At 58.6% G+C, this 23,522-nt stretch overlaps 7 protein-coding genes across 7 annotated transcripts; 4 read left to right on the top strand and 3 right to left on the bottom strand.

Annotated features, from left to right (window-relative positions):
* Positions 1-451: 451 nt before the first annotated feature.
* On the top strand, positions 452-2,058 carry THITE_2049965 (uncharacterized protein; the record flags this gene model as incomplete). The annotated part of the gene is made up of 5 exons (XM_003654676.1): positions 452-627; positions 696-773; positions 827-1,002; positions 1,076-1,712; positions 1,848-2,058. 5 exons carry the CDS (start codon positions 452-454, stop codon positions 2,056-2,058), a joined length of 1,278 nt encoding a protein of 425 aa, XP_003654724.1.
* Positions 2,059-3,194: 1,136 nt separating this feature from the next.
* On the top strand, positions 3,195-4,854 carry THITE_2117885 (carbohydrate esterase family 16 protein). Its single transcript, XM_003654675.1, has 3 exons — positions 3,195-3,494; positions 3,548-4,189; positions 4,257-4,854. Exons 1-3 carry the CDS (start codon positions 3,308-3,310, stop codon positions 4,583-4,585), a joined length of 1,158 nt encoding a protein of 385 aa, XP_003654723.1. The 5' UTR covers positions 3,195-3,307; the 3' UTR covers positions 4,586-4,854.
* A 2,378-nt stretch (positions 4,855-7,232) lies between these two features.
* On the bottom strand, positions 7,233-8,758 carry THITE_159939 (uncharacterized protein; the record flags this gene model as incomplete). The annotated part of the gene is made up of 5 exons (XM_003654674.1): positions 7,233-7,498; positions 7,573-8,161; positions 8,235-8,531; positions 8,586-8,596; positions 8,707-8,758. 5 exons carry the CDS (start codon positions 8,756-8,758, stop codon positions 7,233-7,235), a joined length of 1,215 nt encoding a protein of 404 aa, XP_003654722.1.
* A 776-nt stretch (positions 8,759-9,534) lies between these two features.
* Positions 9,535-13,811, top strand: THITE_2130135 (uncharacterized protein; the record flags this gene model as incomplete). The annotated part of the gene is made up of 6 exons (XM_003654673.1): positions 9,535-9,627; positions 9,753-9,774; positions 9,844-10,037; positions 10,105-10,680; positions 10,744-11,663; positions 11,693-13,811. 6 exons carry the CDS (start codon positions 9,535-9,537, stop codon positions 13,809-13,811), a joined length of 3,924 nt encoding a protein of 1,307 aa, XP_003654721.1.
* A 698-nt stretch (positions 13,812-14,509) lies between these two features.
* On the top strand, positions 14,510-15,500 carry THITE_2051219 (uncharacterized protein; the record flags this gene model as incomplete). The annotated part of the gene is made up of 3 exons (XM_003654672.1): positions 14,510-14,885; positions 14,955-15,070; positions 15,129-15,500. The coding sequence occupies 3 exons, from the start codon at positions 14,510-14,512 to the stop codon at positions 15,498-15,500; spliced, it is 864 nt and encodes a 287-aa protein (XP_003654720.1).
* Positions 15,501-15,971: 471 nt separating this feature from the next.
* THITE_159943 (uncharacterized protein) lies at positions 15,972-17,256 on the bottom strand (the record flags this gene model as incomplete). The annotated part of the gene is made up of 2 exons (XM_003654671.1): positions 15,972-16,053; positions 16,814-17,256. 2 exons carry the CDS (start codon positions 17,254-17,256, stop codon positions 15,972-15,974), a joined length of 525 nt encoding a protein of 174 aa, XP_003654719.1.
* A 1,514-nt stretch (positions 17,257-18,770) lies between these two features.
* THITE_2117883 (glycoside hydrolase family 94 protein) lies at positions 18,771-21,535 on the bottom strand. The gene has a single exon (XM_003654670.1). The coding sequence runs from the start codon at positions 21,226-21,228 to the stop codon at positions 18,853-18,855; it is 2,376 nt and encodes a 791-aa protein (XP_003654718.1). The 5' UTR covers positions 21,229-21,535; the 3' UTR covers positions 18,771-18,852.
* Positions 21,536-23,522: the final 1,987 nt, after the last annotated feature.

Below are 23,522 nucleotides of genomic sequence, written 5' to 3'. Positions count from 1 at the left end.
CCAGCTCTCAGCTGCTGCGGTGTCCACCACCAATCTGGTAAACGGACGGCCAAGAGAAGAAAAGAGAGAATGCTACCTTCTATCCATCCCTGACCTGGCAGCCACCGATCCGTTGCCCCTGCTCTTGTATCTCATCCGCTCATCGGACACCTGCATCCCATCATGCAAGGGCTCGGATCCATTGCACGCCATGGCGGGAAGTTTCTCGAGCTCGCAACGCAGGTCCAAGCAAACAGGCGGACAGCTGCCAATTTTGCGAGACGGCTGTTCAGTGCTGCCGCTACCCGCTTTGCCCCGATGGCAGCCCGCACATATCTCTCCTGCCAGCCCATGTTCCTGAGCGCTCACTTTTCCTGTCCGCTCTACTTTGCTTCATGGCGTCCTCCCTACATTCATGGGCTATCGTTCCTGATTTGAGTTTGATCCCTGGCCTTCGACCTCATCCGCCGCCATGCAGCTCAAGTTCCCCTCGTGTCTGAGCTGGTACAAAAAGCCCGAGTACCGCGACATCAAGGAGTATGCCACCAACATCAGCTCGGGCAAGCGCACCCTGAGCCCCGATGGCCGCAATGGAGGCATCCCCAGCCGCCTGCGGCTTGAGCGCATCCTGGCGAACAAGACATGTCCGTGAAATGAACCTGGCGCTGCACCCGCGTGGTGGCGTGTCTCAAGTTGACGCAGATGTTTGCAGGCAGCCCGATGTCCCTGTATGACTTCTACATGTACCTCAAGCACATTGAGTACTCGGAGGAGAACCTCGAATTCTACATCTGGTGTGTAGAAGCGCATCAGCTCTAGCACTGCCTTGGCGTCTGATGATCAGCAGGTTCAAAAACTACGAAGCCGCCTACGCGAAAGGGTTGACCATCGACAACAAGGACTACCGTTTCATCCCGAGCGCCTCCCAGTCCACCTCGTCCGTGGCGCACATCAAGCTGGGGGACAGCCTCACTTCACTCGAGCAGCCCGAGTCCGAGGACGACGAGGAAGACAGCGCGGAAGGTAGGTCTGCGCCGCTCTTCAACCTCACTCTTCTTGCCCCTACCATCCAGTCTCATTAATAAACCCCCTACAGCAAAGGAAACACTGGATCGCATCTCCCAGATGATCTCTACCACTGCCCTCTGCGCCTCCAAGTCTGGCACTTGTGCCATCCCAGCCCCCATCCACACCACCTCCCCGAGCAAGCCCAGTTCCAAACAATCCCCTTCAACTCCCGCCGACCCGCCCCTCGCCTCCGAAATCACCACAATCATCAACCTCTTCCTCCTCCCGTCCTCCCCAAAAGAACTCAACATCCCGCCGGCGCTGCGCGCCCAAGCGCTCGCCGACGTGCGGCGCTCGACCTCGCCAACGACCGGCCTGCCGTCGCCGGACGCGCTGCGCCCCGTGGCCGAGCACGCCTACTCGCTGCTGCGCAACTGCTCGCACCGCAACTTCGTCCGCCTCGGCGTCGGCAACGGCACCTTCGAGACCGTCTGCGTCGCCACCGTGCTCGGCGCCGCCAGCCTGCTCGCCGGCTTCCTGCTCGCGCTGTGCCGCGCCCTGGCGTCCCCCGCCCGCGGCGCCCGCTCCCGCTGGGAGGCCTGGGCCGCCTGGCCGCTGTGGTGGCTTGGCATGAGCCTTGTGCTGAGCGGCCTGCGCGGCAGCTGCTTCTTTTTGCTGCTCTTCTCGCGCAGGCAGCGGCTGCCGTGGGAGAGGTTTGATGATGAGTCTGGTGCGGGGGGCGAGGGCGAGGGCGGCGGTGGTGGTGGTGGTGGTGGTGATGGCGAGGGGAAGGGGGGGAGGAATAGTGGCGAGAGCGGCAGGCACGGGGCCGGGAGGAGGAGGAGGAGGGGTGGGATGAGCGAGAACAGGTGGCTTGGTGCCGGCGGGTTCAGCTTGGTCAGGTCGGTGAAGCGGCTGATGATCTTTGATCGGCGGCTTAAGGTGCAGGAGCGCCATCTGAGGAGGCTGCAGCGGAAGATCGTGCTGCAGAGCCTGGCCGGTGGGAGTGTGTTCGCGACGCTGTGTGTTGCGTTGTTTATTGTGCTTCCGGTCTGGAGGGAGACGGTGTAGGTGGCTGCTAAGACCAAGTGGTGCTGCTGCGGTTTCTTTGACTCTATGCTCTGTATGGGTGAGGCGGGTACGGACACTGCATGGGAAGATGGCGGCGACGGTGATACCTTGGGCTGGGGGGGATATTCTGTCAAACTGCCAACTTCTTGATGCCGCTTTCTCATGTATTAATGCTGTTTCAGATTAACACCCAGAAACAATAAAGCAGTTGTTTCCTTTCACTTGCAGATCAACGCTGTGAACTGGTTGGTCCAGCTTGTAAGCTGGATTACCTTCTCTACTGAGCGAGGCCTCGATTCTGTACGGCTCTCAGTCTTTGAGAATGGGAACCTTCTCATTAAACCACTTGGGTTCCATAAACAGGATTGAGGTCTGTATGGCAATACGTTATCAATTACACTGGTCTTACCTATATTGAATTCGGGCATGTGCCTCATTCCGAGGACGCTATTTTCGAGAAGCGTGATGCCCTGTCTGGCAACTAGCCACAACATGTAGCGGGATGAGTGCCCAGGTATCCTGCTTGTAGTCCAAGCTTTGATTGAGTGCGTGAACATGCAATTGGAACTTTGGGATTTTGGGATTTCTCTGATGGTCGTGGAGCTACAGGGAAATTGAGATGCTGTCGTCTACCCTCGCTTTTGAAGCTACACTTTTGAACCTACCCTGCCTCTACTCCGTGGCCAAACCCGTTTTGCACTAGCGGCCTGCTATTCCTTTCTCTCGATGCATGCTGTGCTGATAAGCTACATATGGAAGCTACCCTATAAGTAAAGGCTTCGGCTGGAATGAACTAAGTACTGCGAGTGCGGGTCTCAACACCGAAAGGGCCCAACATTGAGACGGACCAGAAACGTGGCATCCCCTCGAGTGTAGTCCAGTCGCACTGTCGGATACCGCCTGGAAACCCAAGTTCTCCGCAGCGTCATCTTGATCCCGCGATCTCGGCTCGCGGGCCCGGTTGAACGGCTGCTCCCGCAACGTCTCCTTCCGCCCTCCTGAATTTGGAGGCTCCACGGGCTACTTGCCCCCGTCCCCAGAGACAAAGATCCGCCAATCATCGCGCTACACCCGGCGACCGGCTGCAACTCCAGCCCGGCTAGCGGGACAAGCGAAGATGGTCTCTATGGGGCTCCCGCGGGCCGGTTGACATAAAAGCCCGAGGACGTATTTCGATTTGGCCATCAAGGTATGTCTGCCGGTCCAGTTCATTCAAACTCTCGGCGTGCATCTTGACCAACTTTCTACGATGGGGCTGCAGTACCTGAAGACGACGACGGCGGCGGTCGCGATCCTTGCCGCGGCTTGCGGCTCTATGCCGGGAGTGCAAGCTGCAGATGTGGCCAGCCTATGGGGCCAGTGTGGTGGGATCGGCTACACAGGACCGACACAGTGCGTCTCTGGTGCTGTGTGCACGCACTACAACGACTGGTACTGTCAGTGATATTTTCCCTTTCACGATGCACCCTGGATGCTGACAGCGCTGCAGACCAGTGTATCCCAGGGGCCACCACCAGCGCGGTTACCACTTCCAGCACTTCGCCTGTCAAGTTGACCACCACATCCACGCCAACGACGCTCTCCACATCCACAAGCACAACAAGCTCGGGCAGCGGTCCCACCAGCAGCTCCGCCCCAGCCGCAGTAAAGTACCTCATCACCTTTGGCGACTCGTACTCGCAGACGGGCTTTGACATCAACTCGACCAAGCCCGCGCCCGGCAACCCGCTCGGGAACCCGCCTCTGCCTGGCTGGACGGCCAGCGGTGGGCTCAACTGGGTCGGCTTCCTCACGTCTGTGTTCAACACGACCACGGTGCTGACCTACAACTTTGCCTACGGCGGCGCCACCACCAACGCCACCCTCGTCGCGCCCTATGAGCCCACGGTGCTGAGTCTGATCGACCAGGTGGCAGAGTTTAGCGGCAGCATCGCGTCGAAGCCCTCCTACGCGCCGTGGACGGCCCAGAATTCGCTGTTTGGTGTGTGGATTGGCGTGAATGACGTGGGCAACTCGTGGTGGCTGTCGAACTACACCCAGATCGTCGACCAGATCATGGACAGCTATTTTGGACGACTGCAAGTCCTGTACGACGCTGGAGCGAGGAACTTTGTATTGCTCAGCGTGCCCCGTAAGTCATTGCACAAACTGGATTCCTTTGTTCAAGTCAAGGGCCAGACTGACACCGTGTCCCACAGCCATCAACCGGACACCCCTGATGCTTGCGGAGTCAACAGACTCCCAGCAGGCAGAGGCAACCGCCATTGCGGCATACAACGCTGCCCTCACCACCAGGCTGGCTGCCTTTACGAGCAAGAACAGCGGTGTCACCGGCAAGATCGTCGACACGAGCGTGCCCTTCAACACGGCGCTTGACAACCCGACAGCCTATGGGGCTCCTGACAACACCTGCTACAACAGTGATGGCACGTCGTGCCTGTGGTTCAACAACTACCACCCGGGAATTGCGATCAACAAGTTGGTGGCGCAGGCAGTGGCCGATGCCTGGAAGGGCACCTTCTTCTGAACGGACGGGGGGTAGATCGGGGCAGTTGTCACTAAGGGGTGATCATTCGGGAGCCTTCCGCAGCTGGATTGTGCGAGACACCCCTTTGTTCAGCTTCTGCAGCGGCATTGTATGCTATCGTTCATCTCCAAGTAAATAGTTGCTACCGGCAGCCGCGCTGTTCAACAGGCCCAAGGCGTTCATAGCACCAACCAATGAACAAAGGAACACTTGGTGAGCAGTCGACCACTACTTAAGCAACTTACACTTCTTCGTCTTGTGGCTCTGAGCACTTTGGACGGCCGGCCCATCGCCGGTTCAGGATCACCCAGTATCCCGATATCCACCTACCCCCGGCAAAATCACCTTTTCTCCCTCGCTGAGGCTCCCACAATCAGCATGGCCGCCACCCAGGTTCCCACGATTCCCTACCTCTCGACCCCCCAGGAGAAGCAGAACTTCCTTGACGCGGTGCTGCTAGTCTCCCTCGACGACATCCAGCGGCCCCAACACCGACTAGAAAAGCTAGACGGCCTCACTCCCACCGAGCAGCTCGACCTCACCCTCCTAGCCCGTGGCAACAACCTGGTGAAGACGAGCGGCATCAACCTGGTGAAGACGAGCAACAACAACACCACCCCCGCCCGAACCCTCGCAGCTCCCAAGCTCCCCCCTGGGTCGGCATCCGCCATGAGCATGAGCCTCGCGGCCGAAGTAAGCTGGAAAACAACGCGCTTCCTCAGCGCGCTCTTCCGGCTCATGCTCCGGGGCCCGCCGCCGCCGTGCAAGCGGCCGTCGAGCAACAGCGTCGCGTTCGCGCACACCATGCTGATCAACGGCGCCGAAGGCCCTGCCATGTCCCTCTGCGCGCAGGCCATGAAGTCGGCGGTTGTGCACAAGGTCGTCGACGGGGTCGTGGGCAGTCGCCGTGAGGCGGTTGTGAAAGGGCGGAAGGTCGGGATGGGGTTTCTGAAAGGGCAGAAAGCCGGGATGGGGCTTTCGAATGGGCAGAAGGCCGGGATGATCGGAGGAGGGCGCGGGAAGGCCCCTCCGGGGAGGGGACGGCGGTGGGATGAAGACGGGATGGATGAGCACCAGCGTGCGGTGAGGGGGCAGGAGATGGCAGCGTTGGATCAGTTGGTTGATGAGTGGATTGAGATGGAAGATAAGAGGGCTAGGGGGCTGTTGGAGGAGCCAGAGTATGTGTGTGATGACCACGACTCTGAGTGGAGTTTTGAGATACTCTGCACTGAATTGGCGCCGAGGCGTAGCACCAAGAAGTAGTGAGCTGTTGGCTCTTTGGCTCGTTGGATAGAATGACGATGAAATTAAGGACAGAATGATGTGCTAAGCAAGACTCAAGTTGTCTTGCGATATGCCGGGGTGGTGCATATAAAGAGTGTCGATGCTCAGCGTGGCAAAACATTCTGTGCGTGCTGCTGCTCCTAACATTAGAGGGCGAGGCGTCGGACAACGTTGTTCTACTGTACAAATGATATACTGAGCTGTGTGTCAAATGGGTGATGGCAGTGACACGAGCAACCGAGCTACGGTACAGCACTTAAAGCCCCCTTCCCTTTCTCCAACCCCTGACGGGCTCTGCTGAGCCATTGTTGTTTCTCACTCCCCACGACACAGCAGATGCTACCGGGTGTTACTCGAATGCTCCACATCTGAATGCCGTTGTCCTCACATGAAATTGGGGAGCTGTGTGCCTTGTTCTTGGGCCGTGAGTCTGATCCGACTAGTGTCAGAATATAACGGCCCTGGGCTAGAAGTCCCAACGACGAAAAATGGGGCACCAAGTGTTTTTAGCTCAGTGGTTCAACAACTAGACCTGGTTTTTGATCCACCGAAATCCAATAATCCAGGTCACCATGCTCCTTTCGGGCTTCAGCTGTTGATGAACCTCGCCGCTGCAGAACAAATTCCGACCGGCATCGAGAACGTCGGCCAGCCCTTCACGAATAAGGAGGTCACCCCGGCGTCGCTCGCTGCAGTTCCTCCCATCTCCCAATGCTCCCAGGGCAGTCTTTCGCGAAGTAGGCCCACTCTTTTGCCAGCATATTCCCCCTGGAGTTGATCACCGGAGGATGCGTGCGAGTCTCGCCCTCCTTTCTGCCCTTGTAGCCGTTGCCTCTGCGGGCCCGTGTCGGCCCAAGGTTTCGTCTTCGATCGTCAACCCAACCACTACCTCAAGCGCCGCAACAGTCCCGAGCACATCTGTGAGCACCCAGCTTGTCGAGGTTAAATGTCCTCCGGGTCGCCTGCATTCGTCTCCAGCGCCATGGCTACCTCCAGCTCTGTTCCCGAACCGACAGAAACGTCGTCGACAAGCACTACTGTGGCGGCGACCTCCGCAACGTCGGCCGCACCGCAGCCAGCTCCCACCGTTGCCGGTTTCTGCATCAAGGCTGCTACTCCCGACACCAGCGTTTACGGCCAGCGCGTCGTCTTTGTCGTCCCCTGGAGCAATTTGATGCTCGAAAGCTCGAGCGACCCGACCCAGAAAAGATAGACTTACTTCCGAACTATGTAATTATTTTCTTCGCTCCGTTTGAACCAGGAAACAGGCTGTTTAATAGAGCACGGACAGCCAGTCAGCCTCCGCCGGACAGGCTCCTGACGATTAGGCCTTATGATCGTTGAGGTGAGGTGATTTCCACATCTAATGTTCTCCATCCTCGCAGTTCGAAGGATCCTTGCTCAACCCAGACACGACCAACATACTCCGCGTGACCTGCGCCCAGTCGTGCAGGGCAAGAGTGTTCTCCCTGTTCTGCGCCACCACGTCGCTCCCGCGCTGCCAGACCTCCCGCTCGTACTTGGCCACCGCCCGCGCCAGCTCCTCCCGGGTGTGCGCCTTCATGGCGCGCAGGTGCGTCTGCAGCTCGGCCGCGTCCGTGATGGCGTTTCCGAGGCCTTGGCCACGGTCTGCGACATGCGCCGCAGGTCAGTTACCACACGATGCCAGAACGGTTGGTGCAAACGAACGAAAGCAGACGCACGGAAAGTCATCGTATGCGCCGCATCCCCGGCAAGCGTTACCCGCCCGCCTCGCCCATCCCACGGCTTCGTCAGCCAGTAATTCAACTCCGCCGTATACCCCGACTTCGTCCCGCGCGGGATGCCCCGGACCATCGCGTCGAAGGGGAACGCCAGCGGCTCGGCCATGGCGCGCATCTTATCCAGCAGCCTATCGCTGTCGCGCGCCAGCGCGGCCTGCTCGTCGGGCTCGTCGGCCGGCCAGGTCAGGAGCACCATGAAGGTCCACTGGGCCGGGTCGGCGGGCGCGCAGTCGTGCAGCGCGGCGAAGGTGAAGACGCCGCGCGGGTCGATCGCGATGAACCAGGTGGACGGCATCGCCATGAGGGCGAGCGCGGTCGGTGCGGGGAGCGTGGTCAGCGCGGCGAAGGCCGAGATGGGCACCCGCTGCAGCGCGCCGTCCGCCGGCGAGGACCGGAAGAGCCAGGCGCGCGTGACGCTGTGGGCGCCTTCGGCGCCGATCAGGAGCGTGCCGTGCTCGGTGGTGCCGTCTTCGAAGGCGGCGCTGACGCCTTCGTCGGTGGTGGTGATGGAGGCGAGTCTCTTGCCGTACTGGGAGCGGAAACCGTCAGCGATGGGGATGGCTTGGCCGTGGCTTCGTTCTGCGGGGGAGGGGGTTGCTTACGCGCACGTCTAGGCCCGTTCGGAGAAGCTGTAGCCATGGCCTCCTCCGGAGGCGGATGGCATGCGGAGCCGGGAGAGCTCTGAGCATTTCCCCTGTCACACCGTTGTAGATGGGGAGAACGGACGCTTCGTGGTGCCGGTAGGACGGATCAGTCTGGACGGTGTCTATGAGAGCGTTCAGCTCGGGAGTCAAACATTCCTGGATTCGATCCTGTGCCCAGTAGACGCCGAAACTCCAGTCCCGCGGTCGGGCAGTGGGACTTTCGTCCTGCTCGAACACGGCGACGTCGATTCCAGCCTGGTGGAGTTCAGCGTCTCCGACGGGCTACAGGGAGGAGAACCAGGTGCGCACCTTCTTGAGCACTTGGCCCATCAACAATCCAGCCGAACCTTTCGTTTCGGTAATTATTGCCCAGTTAGAAACGGTTTTCAATGTCCGAAGGCGGCAAGCCAGGAAGTTGATAGAGCCGTACCCGCGCCGATGACCAAGACTCTGAGCCCGTCCACTGGTCGCTTGGGGTCCATTATTGCTCAAGTAACCTATCGCTGGTATTGAGGGGGTAAGATTACTGATGAGGAAGGGCTATGAGAGGAATGGAGGAGACTGCGGAGTTTTGCCCTGACTTCGACGGAACGCTTCCCCTCGGAACGCTTCCCCTCGTTTGGACTGTTACACGGCATTGTTCCATCACTCATGCTGGACGAGCATTTTGCAAGATAGGCGGATTATTGGCTACGGCTGCTGTCACGGCTCGTCGAGATGCATGGAGGGACTGGCCGAAAACCCGAAGACTTGCAGGTCTGCATTCCCAATCATCAACACCAAGTCGGCCAAGTTGTCCACAACCGCTCTTCTCCTCGTCGACGAGATGGTTTCCGCAAGGCCGCTGACAACTTTGACCTGGCGTCCATTGATCGGACAATGCTTCGCTCAACTGAGGGAACCTGCCGGCCACCTATAAAAGCTCCATGGACGTGCCCGCGGCGCCTGCCGAGGGAGTGAAGTGGTCCCGCCCCAACGTTTAAGACATGCAGGTCCCGCCTCGACTGGATTAAACCGAAGAATGGACGAATTTCTCTGGCGGAGAGGGGCATGATGACGGTGACACCAAGCTCACCAGAAGCGGGCGTGGAAGTTGGAGGAGATTGAAATGATGGTGAGAAGGCAGATAATTATGGCTAGCAACCCGAGGTTAGGTGCACGTACGAGAGTTGTGCCACAACATTCAGCGGGTCGGCATCAGACCCGTCGATCCATTGCTTTGGACCCGCGCTGGATGTTAAGCCGCACGTTCGTGGACATGACCTCGTCGAATGAGGTGACGCGGACTTCCGCGTCGGACTCGAAGCCGTCCTGGAGCGCGGAGACCGTCGATTGGCCGGCTGAGGCTCAGGTGCGTCGCCAAGCCGGCAAGGACGGGCGTGGAGCACCTCGCCGACAAGCCGGGCTGCGCAAGTCGAGCGGAGGGGGACAGCGAGGCTGTGTTCGTCAGGGCTAAACCCATTTCGACCTGGAAAGGCACCAGGCTCTCTCCTGGGCTGTACGCGGGGTCTTTTTCGTTTTCATCGAGTGCTCCTAGGACTTTCCAATCTATAACTACATTGTAAAGTTCATTTAACTTCCAGTTTGATCACAAATCACCCCCCTTTCACGCGGAAGCTTCAACCGTTCAAGATGGTCCAAGGTGCCGCCCAGGAGCTTTCACCCGATATGGGACTCCACGACAGCCTCAACTTGCTCCGGGACATTAATCTGAGGGAAGTCATGAGCCGCGAGCAAGAACTCGACTTCCGGACGCGCCTTGTTCTGAACTTTCCGGGCCACATACAATCTCCACCACAATCCGCGCGATCTTTACGCCGCCATCGAGCATGCTGAAGTGGCTCTTCGCCTGGGCGCATCACCTCCCGTAAAGGTGGACATGCTGAACTCGCTCTCGTGGCTCAATATGTCGGCTTTCTACCTTGACGAATCCGTGGCACGACTCCAGGAGGCCATCGACTATGCGAGGCTGGCGCATGCCGAACTCCAGGTTGGGCCCGAGAACAAGCATCAGCTCACTAGGGCGTATGAAAACCTAGGTCATGCGCTGTCTGCCAAGTCGCAGCTGCAGAACGACCCGCAAGCTCTCGATGAGGCCATATCCTGCGCCAGAGAGGTGGTGCGCCTGGTTGAGGACGAAGAAAGGAAGGCGTCGGCTTCCGTGAATTTGGCTACCCGCCTGCATCTGCGGTATAGGAAGAAGCACCAAGACTGCGACGGGACGGAAGCGCTTCGAATTCTGGCAGAGAGTTCGGAAGTTCTCCGTCCGGGCAGCGCTAGGCACGCAAGCGTGCTATTTGTCCGAGGAGATATTGGCTTTGAAATGTACAAGCACCACGGCGATCTAGAGATCCTCGACCGGGCTATCGCCAACTTTGAACAAGCCCTTAGTTTGGACCCTGCGGTAGACGGACGACGGGTCGACCTGCTCCGCACGCTCAGTCACTTATACGAGATCAAGCACTAGAAGACAGCCGACGTCTCCGCACTCCGAAGCGCGGCCAAGTATTTTGGCATGGCTGTCACGGATGCCCCCGACCACCCACTCAAGATGGACTTCATCTTCGCCCAGCTCAGCCTCCTCGGGAGGCTCGCCGAGGCGGAGCAGTCGTTGTCGGGAGTCGAGGCGGCCCTGGACCAAGCGCAGTCTCTCTTCGCCCAGATCCCACGGCGACATGAGAAGTGGAACCACGGTTCGCAATACGTCAGCTTCATCATGGCCGGCAGGTACATGCTCACGCGGGATCCGGTTCACTTGAAGGCGCTGGTCGGCCACGTGCTGGAGAATGGCAAGATATGGAACACCGAATGGGGATGGACTGGGGCGCGCGTGCATCTTGCTCCTGCTGAGGCGTTGCAGACATGTCTTGACGCGCTTAGCCAACAGCCGCACAGGGGGGCCACCGCGACTGCTACTGCGGATACGATCTACGGCTTTTTTGCGCCGGCTTATAAGGCTTCTGGACCTACGAAAGCCGCACTCAATCTGTACTGCGAGCATGGCCCGGCCTTGGAGCGGCTTTGTCGGCCTCATGTTCACACGACCAGTCTACCGGCCGCGGAGAAGAGAGAAAAAGTGACAGGTACAGAGGAGGTGACCACAAAGAAAGACTTGAGCATTCGCCGGCGCCCGCAAGAGGGCGGCTCGGGTCAGTTTCAGGACCGCTACCGCGATCCACTCACCGGCCTCCGCTACCTGGCCCCGTCGGCTTCGGGAAGGGTCATCGTGTCGGTAGAGCCCGTGGTGCGGGACATTATGGGTTACCAGGAGGGCGATCCCGAGCCGCCGACGGTCGCCGAGTTCCTGGCCCGAGAAGCGAGGCTGGAGGCGGAGGCGCTGCAGCGCGAGAGAGAGAACAGAAGAATCCAAATCCCGCTCTGTGCCGCGTGTGCCGGCGTAAGAAAACCCTCAAAAGGCAGAAAGATGGCACCATTGCTTGGAACCCAAACCTTTGGTTGCCGTGGGGATCCTGGGACCAACTGCGTGGCCGGAGTCACTGCGCTATCTGCCGCCTGATCCTGTCCCTCCTGACTGCCAGCAGCCCGGGGGGTGAGCAGACCCTTCATCCCCGACTTGCTCGGATCGACCCAGAGATTCAAGGGGTTGAGCTCGAACTGCAGAGGCTGGCCACTGGCGAGCTCGTGCTCGGCGTGCTGTATGGCTTTGTGGCAGTGGGCGGCCTGAGGATTGTAACTGAGGCCAACCGACAATACGCGATACGGGATGGCGGCGGCGAAGCTGTCCTGTCGGAGGCGCGAGCCTGGCTGGAGACCTGCAAGCTGTTTCACGGTCCTTGTTGCAGCAGCTTTCTGAGCGAAAAACGCTGTGCGAGCCCAATCCCGCTTCTCTTTGTTGACGTCGTCGACCACTGCCTTGTCAGTGCCACGTCGGCGGAGAAGTACTTCACTCTGAGCTACGTCTGGGGCGGTCCACAGACATCTGCGACCACCAGGAGCAACGTTGAAGAGCGGTACCGGAGCGGCTTTCTGGCGGATGGCCGATGCGCCCTTCCCAGGACCATCCGAGACGCCATGGTCCTGGTCCGGCGCCTGGGCGGACGCTACCTTTGGGTTGACTCTCTGTGCATCGTGCAGGACGACGCCGAGCACAAGCACCGGGACATTCATCGAATGGACATTGTGTACATGATGGCCTTTGCCACTATTGTCGCCGCCCACGGACAGGATGCAGATGCCGGATTGCCTGGAGTTCGACCGAGAACCAGAAACGCACAGATTACAAGCTCCGTCTCCATCCCAGCGTCGTTATCTTCGAAGTCAGACTCCCAAACTTTGCTCTTGACCACGACGGCTTCCCCGCTCCCTCTGGTCCTCGAATCTTCCGTTTGGGAGTCTCGCGGATGGGTCTTACAAGAGCAGCTGCTTTCCCGCCGATGCATCTACTTCACCTCGGACTGGATCTACTTCCAGTGTGGGCGCAAGACAGTCTCCGAAACGGCATCGGACGGCGCGGTCGCTGCTCGGTATCGGAGAGACTCGCGAGAAGTGGACGACTTCCCATCCATGGAGAATCCGCTCGTTGAGCTCGGCAAAATTGGTCTCATCTCGGAGCGCGAGCGCTTGTGCCGTGCCTTTGACGTCTACACCAAAGTGGTTGGAAAGTATATCCTGCGCGACCTCACAGTATACGACGACATTGTCGACGCGTTCTCGGGCATCCTGACTGTCCTGGAGGAGCACTTTGCCGGTGGCTTCGTGAGCGCGCTCCCCGTTGCAGCGCTCGATCTTGCGTTGCTCTGGACCCCGGGGCAGAAGATGCTGAACAGGTCGTATTATGGGAACGCCAAAAAGACAGGCAGCCCGCAACCATATTTCCCTAGCTGGTCCTGGACCGGGTGGGTGCCGTGGGTCGGACACCCCGCGTACCATCACATCTTCGCCAACATAGAGCCGCAGCTACTTCCTGAGCCCATGGTCGATTCGTTCTGCCTTCACCACCAAGGAACACTCCGCACCATCCCCGCCCGCAGAAGCGCGAGCGTTCTACATCCCGCCACTCGCCAAACAGGCGTGTCGGGTCCTGATATCGGCCCGGAGGTCCTCCAGTTCTGGGCCGACGCCGTCGACGCCGCAGCCTTCCACTTCGCCACGGACAGTGAACTTGGGATAGTGGAGCCCGAGCGGCTAAGCAGCCGCGAGAGCGTCCACACCGAAACCTCGCACGCCGTCATCCGCTTGCAGGACCGCGAGGAGCGGCACTGCGGGCTGTGGTACGACAACAAGAACCACAGGCTTGGGTGGGCCGTGGAGCGCGGGAAAAAGAACCCGCGGGTTGAGATGGTGGCTATTTCTCGTCTCACGGCCCCCGAGATCAAGGGGCCGTACCGAGTCGAAGGAGAGATTGACATCTTTGACGAGAAACAGTTCCCAAGCGTGGGACCTCAGAGTGGCGTGGTGAATTGCTTGGTGATTGAGTGGTATGAGGAGATCGCCGCGCGAGTCACGGTGGTTCAGGTGCATTGGGCAGCCTGGCAACGGGCCAGGCCGAGAAGGAAACATATACGGCTCATTTAGGGAGGCGAGATGCCGGCAACCACAGAGCACTAGGGTGATGAGTGAGTGTTGAACTCCCAACACTGAGAACAGGTTGGAAACCTGCCCAAATGGTGGGTTTATATAGGCCCAGCCCAGGCCTCGGGACGACAGTGGAGGTGGTGAAAGGGCGAGCTCATTCAGGGTCTCAAAGGCAGTGAAGTACCTTCGACTCCTGAAAGGCCAACAGACCAGCCTCGACTCGCCAGCTATACAAAGGCCCAGGCAAGTCCCTTGGTGGATTCGCAACGCTGGGCTCGCAAGCACTTGCTAATGGTCTATCAGACGGCTCGCCTTGGGTGGCAGTGGCCTGCCCCCATGATGCTGCAGCATGCCAGGTTGCGTTGGTTCTCCGACCTCTTACATCAATACTGTGGGGTGGTTGCATCTCTCGAACTCAGCTACTGGCTGTGGTTGGCCCATTAAATCCTAGACGCAGCTGCGGCCGGCTCGTTGGTGCAAAGCTGACTGTTGGATCGTGGTGATGTGTGGGGGCCAGAGCGAGTCAACTCCCTAAAGTTGGGGCGACTCTGAACTTGTTTGTGCTAATGCAAGAGCATATAACATCTTTCAGAGATCGCCGTCATTCTCTGCCGACAAGCCAAGCTCTTTGCCGCTTCAACTCTCTTTGCCCAAAGCTCATTGCCAAAGTTCTGAGTCTGCCCGACACCCACGCCATCATGGCATCTTCTTCGGACCTCGCCGTGGTTCTATGCCACGGCTCCTACCACACCCCCGCCCCGTACGGGCCCCTGCTGGAAGCGTTGCAGGCGGGTCGAGGGATCGAAGCCTACTGCCCTCAGCTCCCAACGGCCGACCTTTCAAAGCTCAACGTCGGCGATGTCCACAGCCCCGACTTCGACCGAGGACCTCCGCCCGAAGGCTATCCCCAAGGAGAGGAAGACACCAACACCGTCTTGGACGTGCTGAAGCCTTTGGTCGAAGCGGGAAAGGAAGTCCTCCTCGTCGCTCACTCCTCTGGTGGCTGGGTCGCCACGCAGGCTGCGCGGCCTGAGCTACAAGCTAAAGTCCGGAAGTCAAAAGGGCTTGTCGGAGGTAATGCTGACCTCTCCATTTCGCTGAATTTTGCTGCAAGGCTGTTAACAGTGGGGGCATTTTCAACAGGCATCATCGGTATCCTCTACGCAGGGGCGTTCGTCGTCCCTGTTGGTGAATCGATCCACAGTTTCTTCCAGCCCAAAGACGGCAACTTTGTTACACCGCCGTTCATGACTTTCCACGTAAGTAGAGTGCCCGCCCCTAAACTGCTCCTCACCTAGACTACTGACATGTCAAAAGAAACACGGTGCCGCCGGCCTCGGCACGATAGTTCAGGCCGAGAAGTTCCTGTTCAATGATCTGGACCCAGCTACCGCCGCGAAGTGGGCGGCTACCCTGACTGCGTCGCCCATTCTGACGACGAAGCTGACGAATGACGCCTACTCAACGCTTCCGTGCGCCTATCTGGTTCTCGACGGTGACCTGACGTTACCTCGTGAGTACCAGGAGGGTATGATTGCTCTTCAGGAATCCAAGACGGGAAACTTCTCCGTCTACCATTGCCCTGCTGGCCATTCTCCCCATCTGAGCTGGACTGAAGGCTTCGTCGATACAATTTGGGACTTTGTAGAGAAGATCAGAACTGCAGATGATGCCAAGGGAACAGCCTAAACTCATTGTAGTAGGAAACAGACCATGATGGGAATATCCCAGCCAGACCAACCACAAGATGTTCCAAGGTGTATTCCGCTGTGAACGGGATTTCCTGCTGCTGTAGTGAAGAGTACAACCGGACAAGCGTGTTGTTAACGCTCATGTTCATCGTGGGGGCGCTCTGGAGCGCGTCAAGAGAGGTAGTAACGAAGAAGTTCTCAGAGATGATTAGCACAGACCGTCGAGGACGTGGAGCTTGAAACCTCGGGCTCCACCGGACAATCCAGCGTGGATTGCAGAGCGTAAATGAACTGGAGGGGATTCAGACTCGTCTGAACCTGGTATGTCAGTAATAGGCCACGGGAATCCCATATTAAGGCTCCGTTTTCGGCGGGCGTCAAGAGCTGCGCCTGTCCAAGCCCCGCGGATTAGCGGGGAATCCCACCAGCTCTCGTGCCTATACATATATATCCATCTCCTCAGGACCGTTTATCCTGCCGTCTTCCGCACCTGCGGATGGCTGGGCAGCACGCCCTGCGCTGGAACCGCAGGCGATTCGATCTTCATGACTCTGGAGGCGTAAAGGTAGCAATGCTCCGATGTCAGTACGACGGTCGGGACCAAGTTCAGACCTAGTTTTGAAACCTCGAACGAGTCCGGGAGAATGAGAAGGTTACAGAGTTTTATCAAAACAACTACAGTTAAGAATGTTGCGCGGCAGGCGTCCAACCTGCAGCGTTGACATGACTCGGGTTGAAGCACCGCCATGTGCATTCTGTACACTCCCTACCAAAGGCTACGATAACACAAGGAGTGCTGACAATCTTCTTGATTAGTGATTAGGGTAGTTATATCTCCTTCCACGCTTCCTTTGTGTACATGGTCCCTGTTCGAAAGACTCGTCATCGAGGATTCACTTCAGTCAAATTACCCAGTCATTGCTCGCCATCATCAATCGTTCTCAACGTCCCCCATTGCTACCCGAACCCATTGGCTGTTGAAACTGAAGGCAAGCCATTAGCAGCGACACTCCCAAAAATGCCCTTCACGACAACCTTCCTGCCTTGATGCACCCCTTTTGTCGCATATCCCATCGCCCCTCACCCCCCTACCGCCTCAACACCACCGGACATCACCATCCGTATCCTCCATAGCCTCTGTATCCTCCGTATCCTCCATAACCTCCGTATCCTCCATAACCTCCGTGTCCTCCACGCCCTCCATATCCTCCATAGCCTCCATGTCCTCCACGCCCTCCATATCCTCCATACCCTCCATATCCTCCACGCCCTCCATACCCACCCCCGCGTCCGTACCCTCCACCCCCATACCCATATCCATATCCCGGCCCACCGTAGCCATGGCCCGACGCGCCATACCCAGCACCAGCATACCCCTGCTCGCCCGCACCCGCAGCCGGAACCTTGATGCCCTCCTGTCCATCCGGCCCGGCCTCCTCCTCAGGCACGCCGTCGTCCTCCACCCCGCGCGCCATGATCGGCGGGACCACCGGCATGGGCCGGTACACCATGGGCGGGTACATCACCGGGTACAGCGGCGGGCTCATCACCGGTGGGATCAGCTTGCGGGCGGTGTCGCTGTTCTCGTTGTTGTTGTCGCCGGGCGGAGCAGGGTTGGTGTTGGTGTCCCGGGCGGCGGCGGCCGTGTTGGGCTCGCCTTTTCCGGAGCCGGGGCCGGGGATGGCGGTTGCCAGGGTGGGGAGGGTGAGGGCGAAGGGGAGGAGGATGGTCATTGGGAGCATGATGGGCTTCATTGGTGAATTGTGTGTGGCTGGTGTTGGTTTGTGGTTGGGCGATTGTTGGCTTGTGATTGATCACTGGAGGTGTGCAGTTGGAGAGGGGAGAGAAGGGCGAGGCAGGATGGGGGACACGGCTACTTAAGCTGTCTGTGACGCGCACCCGCATTGCTGTTCGTCAGCGAGACTGTGATCTGGTGTGCGATTACTCACTTGAGAACGTTCTGGGCGCTGTCTCGCGATCAGTAACGGCATCCGCGACCTCCGGGGACTCTCCCCGCACTCCAGGCCACGAGGATCAGGATAAACCGGGATGTTCGGGAACTTGTGGAGGATGAAGAAATGCTTGCGTCGGACTGATGCCGTCCTCAGCCTCTCCGGCATCGAGAGTGGTGATGGAATTCCACCATATACGGATTAACGCCGTTGTAAGTTGGGACGTCGGAGCAATGGATGTGTCGAGACCCTTGTTGTATCTGAATGCTTCAGTCTGACTGGGCGCCGCGCAACTGGCACAGGGAACAGAAGGTGGGAACACTAGTCTTGTGATCGAGGTGCTTTGACAATGCAGAGAATCTCAAAGTCGCATCCCGGCGGCATCCGAGATCGAGGCCATGATGCCGGGAGATTGGAAATCCAGTTACTAATCCAGTCACTCGGCATTGCGGGATCGCGAAATCTAGTCTTGTCGAGTCATGAACCCGAAGCCGTCGGATACCGGCGTGCTGATGTAGACGTCATCACCATCTCAACTCAAGAAGTGGGCTTTGGCTAAACGCGGCATCAACTCGCCACACGACCAAGACGTAGTCATCAACTACACAGGACGTGCTTTAAAGCAAGAGGATTTGTTTTAGTGCTTGTCTTGACGTAGACTTGAATTCCGAGAGCCGGCCCGAGGTTGGGGGGTGAGGGAGATCAAAGCATACCAGCGGTGTTCTTCCGCAGCCCAGGGGTAGCTACTCGAGGCATGGAAGAACAGAAGGCTGCGAATATCCCCATCTTTCCCTTCGCCTTTGGGTAGCCGTTGAGTGGCGGTCAAGCACCGCGTTACTCTTCATTTTCTTCTGTGGGGACGAGTACAACACCACGAAGCCATTCCTCAGGTCGCGCTCATTCTGTTTTCCATCCTACTGTGTACCGTCGACCTGGACCAGAATTTCCAACGTGGTTATATCATGACGCACTAAATACCAGGTAACCCCTGACAAGGGGCTCGACAAAAGCCGACCAGGTCAACGACAGGCAAGAACAGATGACCGCCCATCCTCCCATCAGATACCCAAGAGTGAGTTGCACGTCGGTGACTGGGACCCCATCACAGAACAGATCCCATGTTCACTGCGAGCTTGCTCGAATCCTTCCATTCTTTCCACCCAGCGAAGGTGTTCCCTCCAAAGGTCGTGAACGACCCGGGTCTCGCAATCCAAAATACAAACGGCTAGCCCCATTTTTATTACTGAAACCCTCCCAAGGCATCTCAAAACGAGGGACAAACGAATGAAAATGCCTCCAGAAAAACCATTTGATCCCGAATCGCGGCATTCCCCTTTTAATCCTTCGAGACCAGAACAGACCAAAACAAACCACGGCGTCGAGGAGCCAAGGTCCCACCTACTTGGGCACCAGCACCGAAAGTCGGTAGGTCTCACCGACCTTGATGTCCGTGACCTTGGGCTGCGGCAGGACCTGCTCCCCAATCCTGACCGTCACCTCGCTGACATCCCCCCTCCGGATATCCAACTGGAACGTGGCACCGCGGAACTCGCGGGTCACCTTGATCGCGTCCCACGCGCTCGGCAGCTGCGGGCGGATGGCCAGGCCATCGGGCTCGCCGCGCAGGCCGCACAGGCCCTCGATCACGCACCGGTACGCCCACGACACGGTGCCCGTGTTGAACAGCTGGCTGGAGCGGCCGGCGGTGCGGGGGAACTCGCGCCAGCCGCCGCGGTAGTAGTTGGGGATGTAGATGGGCAGCTGGCCGCGCTGGCGGTAGTCGGCCTCGGAGGGGCCGGGGAGCAGCTGGCGCAGATGGGTGTAGGCGCGGTCGTGCTGGCCGCCGAGCTGGTACAGGCTGTAGACGTAGAAGACGGCGGCATGGTTGTAGACGGCGCCGTTCTCGGCCGAGCCGGTGGCCTTCTGCGTGACCCGGCCGATGTCCTCGCGCATCTTGGTGAAGGGTGGAGCGCACATGAGCACGCCGTAGGGGGTGGTCAGTTGAGCGTCAACTTGCGGCAGGATGCGCGCGATTTGTTGGGGGCTGGCGGCGCCGCCGAGGATAGCGAAGGATTGCGGGTTGAGCCAGATGCGGCCCTCCGGGTCCTTTTTGATGCCGAAGACGACGCCGTCGTCGGTGATGCCGCGGGCGAACCAGTCGCCGTCCCAGAGGTGCTTGTTGGCGGCGGCGTTGCAGTCTTGGGCGCCGGCACGGTAGCGGTTCGCCAGGTCGGCGGCACCTTCATGGTCGCAGACGTCGGCCCAGAGATTCAAGGCGTAAGCGGTCGCAAGAGTGAGCCATCCGGACACGCCCTTCCCCTTGTAGCCGACCATGTTCATCGGGTCGCACCAGTCGCCCTGCGCGATGTAGCTGAGGCCGCGCTCATCGCGCGACTTGAGCAGCCAGTCCATGGCGCGGCTGACGCGCTCGAATACGGTGAAGTTGTCCCCATTCTCTGTGCGGACGGGCTCCTTTAGTAGACCGTAGTCGCCGGTCTCCCCGAGATACACGTCCAGGGTGAGGGGCAGCCAGACACAGTGGTCGGTGTGCGGGATCTGGTTGATGTACTTGAGCTCCGCGCCCTCGGCGAGAAGGATCCCGTCGGGCATGGACCCGTTTGCCTCTTGCTGGGAAAGGGCCTTGAGGAAGGCGCCGCGAGCCACTTCGGGCCTGATATAGTTCATGCCCATGTTGTCCTGCAAGTAGTTGCGTGTCTGCGGGTCCGTGGTCAGGCGGTTGACGTCGCCATGGTAGTACACCTGGCGGGGCAGCCAGTTGTTGACAAAGTTGTCGAGTTCCTTGTCGGGCGTCTCGATGCGCAAGCAGCCGCGGCCGCGCTCCATGTAGGCGGCATACTCGTCCGCCGTCCGCACAAACGCCTGCTTGCTCAGATACCGGGATCGCATGGTGCGAATCTCAGCCTCGTCGTAGGCGGGCCCGAACATGAAGCGGTACTCTTGGTCCTCGGCGGCCTCGAGCGCGACGCGGTACTGCACAGCGGCTGTCGGCGTCTCGTACCGCGCATCGCTGTTGCTCAGCTGCGGTTCCTGCAGGGCGGACGGGTTGTGGAGCCCTCCCTCGCCCTCGAACGCTTCCTGACTTGCCTCCCACGAATCTGGCGGGGTCTCGCACAAAAAGTACGTCTTGTCCTTGAGGTACTTGTTCTTGAAGTAGTCGGTGGCCTTCTGGTAGGGCGTGACGCTGCTGGCCACGACGCCCACCAAGTCCGGATTCCACTCGGCCGACTGGTTCATCCACGACATGTAGCCGATGGGGAAGTAGGGCGTCACGCTGATCTTGCGGGGGCGGCCGGAAATGTTGGTCACCTTGATGGTCCACAGCTCGGCCACGTCGTGGGTCGGCAGGCCCATAACCATCTCGACGCGGATACCCATGTGCTCGACGGCCCAGGCAACATCGCTCTTGCCAACAGAGAAGACGAAGCGGTCGAGACTGGCGCGCACAGGCTCGTACGGCGCCGAGAAGAGCTGTCCGGTCTCAAGGTCCTTGATGTAGACGAAGCGGCCGGGGTGGTGGGCGTAGTAGTTTTGCTCCGGCTGCATGAACGTTTTGGCCTCGATGTTCGGCGCATGGGCATACTTCGCCGGCTCGGGCTGCATGAACTGCGCCGTGGCATACCCGCGGCAGGTGATCTGGATCATCATCTTCTGGTTCCAAAGGAAGCCCCCTGCCTTGGGCATCGCCGTGGGGCTTGTGAGCTCGTAGCGGTCCCCATTGTTGGAGGGCTGCAAGATTGGAGCCTCTTTCCTCATCCTGGAGGCAATTGTGACTAAGTGCTGTTTTTAACAACAAGGTACCAGAAAAGACGTGTGCCCTGCAACGACTGAAATGAATGTGTAAGGTAGTCAAGTGTCCCTCTCAGGCGCCATGAACTCCTCTCCGTGAAGGGCAAGGACGGGCAAAGGGGGGAGGAATGCCGGGAAAACCCAGTAAGATGTCGCACGGGCTCTCTGTCAGCCATACATACGAGTTATAAACGAACTACTTTGTGTCCTTACGGGACGGAGTCGGAGCCCGGAAGGCCGTGACCCACGGGGGCTCAGCTGACCACACTGTCCCAATGTGCAGGGAGTTAACCGGCAGAAAAGTGTTCTTATTTAAAACAGCTCACCGCTCTTCACTTGGCATTCTCGAGCGCCCAGACACGAGATGCGGCGCGGAGCCTTGGCCGTCACGAAGGAACAAGAAGTGCCATTTTTGCCCCGATGACGGGCACTTTTGCGTGCGTCGGCTGGCGGCCTGTGGTCCCATGCGGCTTCTTCGGGCCCATTGCCGACGCCCACAGCCCGGGCCAGGGCCGAGTTCGCTCATCGATCGATCGCAAAGAACCACCCCTTGCCAACGGTGGCATCGTTTGGGGGTTCTTCGTGAATGCGGATGCAAATGCAGATTCCGCGAAATCCATTCGAGGCCGGGCCTGTGGAGCACCCCCAAAACTGCCCCCGCGGGGGCCCCCTCAAATTGAAAATGATGAATGAATGGATCAGCCTGCCTCGACATGAAGCCTGGTGCCTAATCGTGTTCCCGTCGCATTTCGGATGCAGCTGGCACAGCGGCTTTGCCAGTTTCTGGAAATCGCCCTTTCCTCGGGCGGATGATTTGCAGCGAGACTGACCAGTAAGAAGGCCATGGAAAATTGCCCCTCGACGTGTATCTTTTTTTCCCAAGGCGTCACAACAGAATGCTGGACAGAGTTCCCCGCATCCCTTCCACGCCAAGTCACCTGGAGCAGCAAGCGCAATTTGAAGTTGGCCAAGCCTTTTCTGTTGCGTCTTTTCGCTGCTACCCCGCTCTGGATAAATTGCATCGAAGACGGGAAGAATCCGGGTTTTTGAACCAAGCAAAGTGACATCATCTGAAGCCTGCAGGATTCCGAATTGTGTCTCAAGCGAGAACCGGCAGGCTCGGCAAATGCGTGCTCTGTCGTGTTCGGAGGCGGAAACTGGGCGCGTCTTGCAGTCACTCGCCAGGACGCCGCTTTCCCTCACCGTTGTGGCCGGCCCAACGAGGACAAGCTCGTTCTCCTAGATCTTATGGACTCAAAGGAATGAATAATCAACAGTCTGGCACGCGTTAACGAGGCGAAAGGTCCTTCCAGGGACCGGACCCGACGGTTTGGACAGAGCGGCTCGCTAATCTTTCCCGCAAGGTCCTTTTTTTTTTTGGCTTCAACGTTGCAATCAGTGACCCTTGCAGTAGGGCGGCGGCTTAAGGGATCGGCCTATAGATAAGAAGTCGTCTATCCAGACGACGTGTTCGCTAGTCTAGGCTACCAAGCGGAAGTTCTGAGCTGTCTCCTACGTTATCGCGGGCAGCCCGGTTTCGCCCGGGAAGTTGGAGGACTGATAAATGGAGAATGCCTGGAAACTGCGCACATCTAATAAGATCCCGGAGAGGAGCTCAGGGAAGTCATAGGTTTGATCAGGCCACTTGTAGACAGCCAATAGTTTGTTGTCGAATCCTCGTGATGTGCAGCTCTCCATCAAGACAGCAGGATCTGTTGAACCACTGGGCTAAAAACTTTGATTACCCCATTTGTTGTTATTAGGAATTTAGCTCAGGGCCGTTATATTCTGACATGATCTTGCTGGTAGGGCAATACACCAAGTCCGACCGGGCTGTTACGACAACGGTTGCAACCGAAGCTGCAAACAGCGCTCGACACAGCATACTTCTTGAAGGTGAAAGCCAGTCGGGGTTCGGGCAACCAAAGGGTCGGCATTGATCGGCCGAGAGAGCCCAGCCCTACGAAGTCAAGACGCTGACAAACGCGCTCTCGGCGGGTACAATGCCATGGCCGAGATTACCAAACCATAACTTATCTACAAGAGCAACGTCGGGAGTGACAAGGAGACTGGGCAAGGTCTACATCTTCAATCCCTACGCTAACTACACCTACCAGGAGGAAGAGGTTGGACGGACATCAGATACCGCGATGCATATATCAAGAACTTCCCACAGAGTGTGCCTGCAGCCGGGCCTGACTACACAGGAAAGAAACAGGTAGAATTCTGTTGAAACCCTTCTTATGTACTTAGCGCATTTC

Source organism: Thermothielavioides terrestris, chromosome 3 (assembly GCF_000226115.1).
Source record: "Thermothielavioides terrestris NRRL 8126 chromosome 3, complete sequence".
NCBI classification, from domain to species: domain Eukaryota; kingdom Fungi; phylum Ascomycota; class Sordariomycetes; order Sordariales; family Chaetomiaceae; genus Thermothielavioides; species Thermothielavioides terrestris.
Note: the sequence above shows the minus strand (reverse complement) of the source record. Positions and strands in the feature narration are given on the sequence as shown.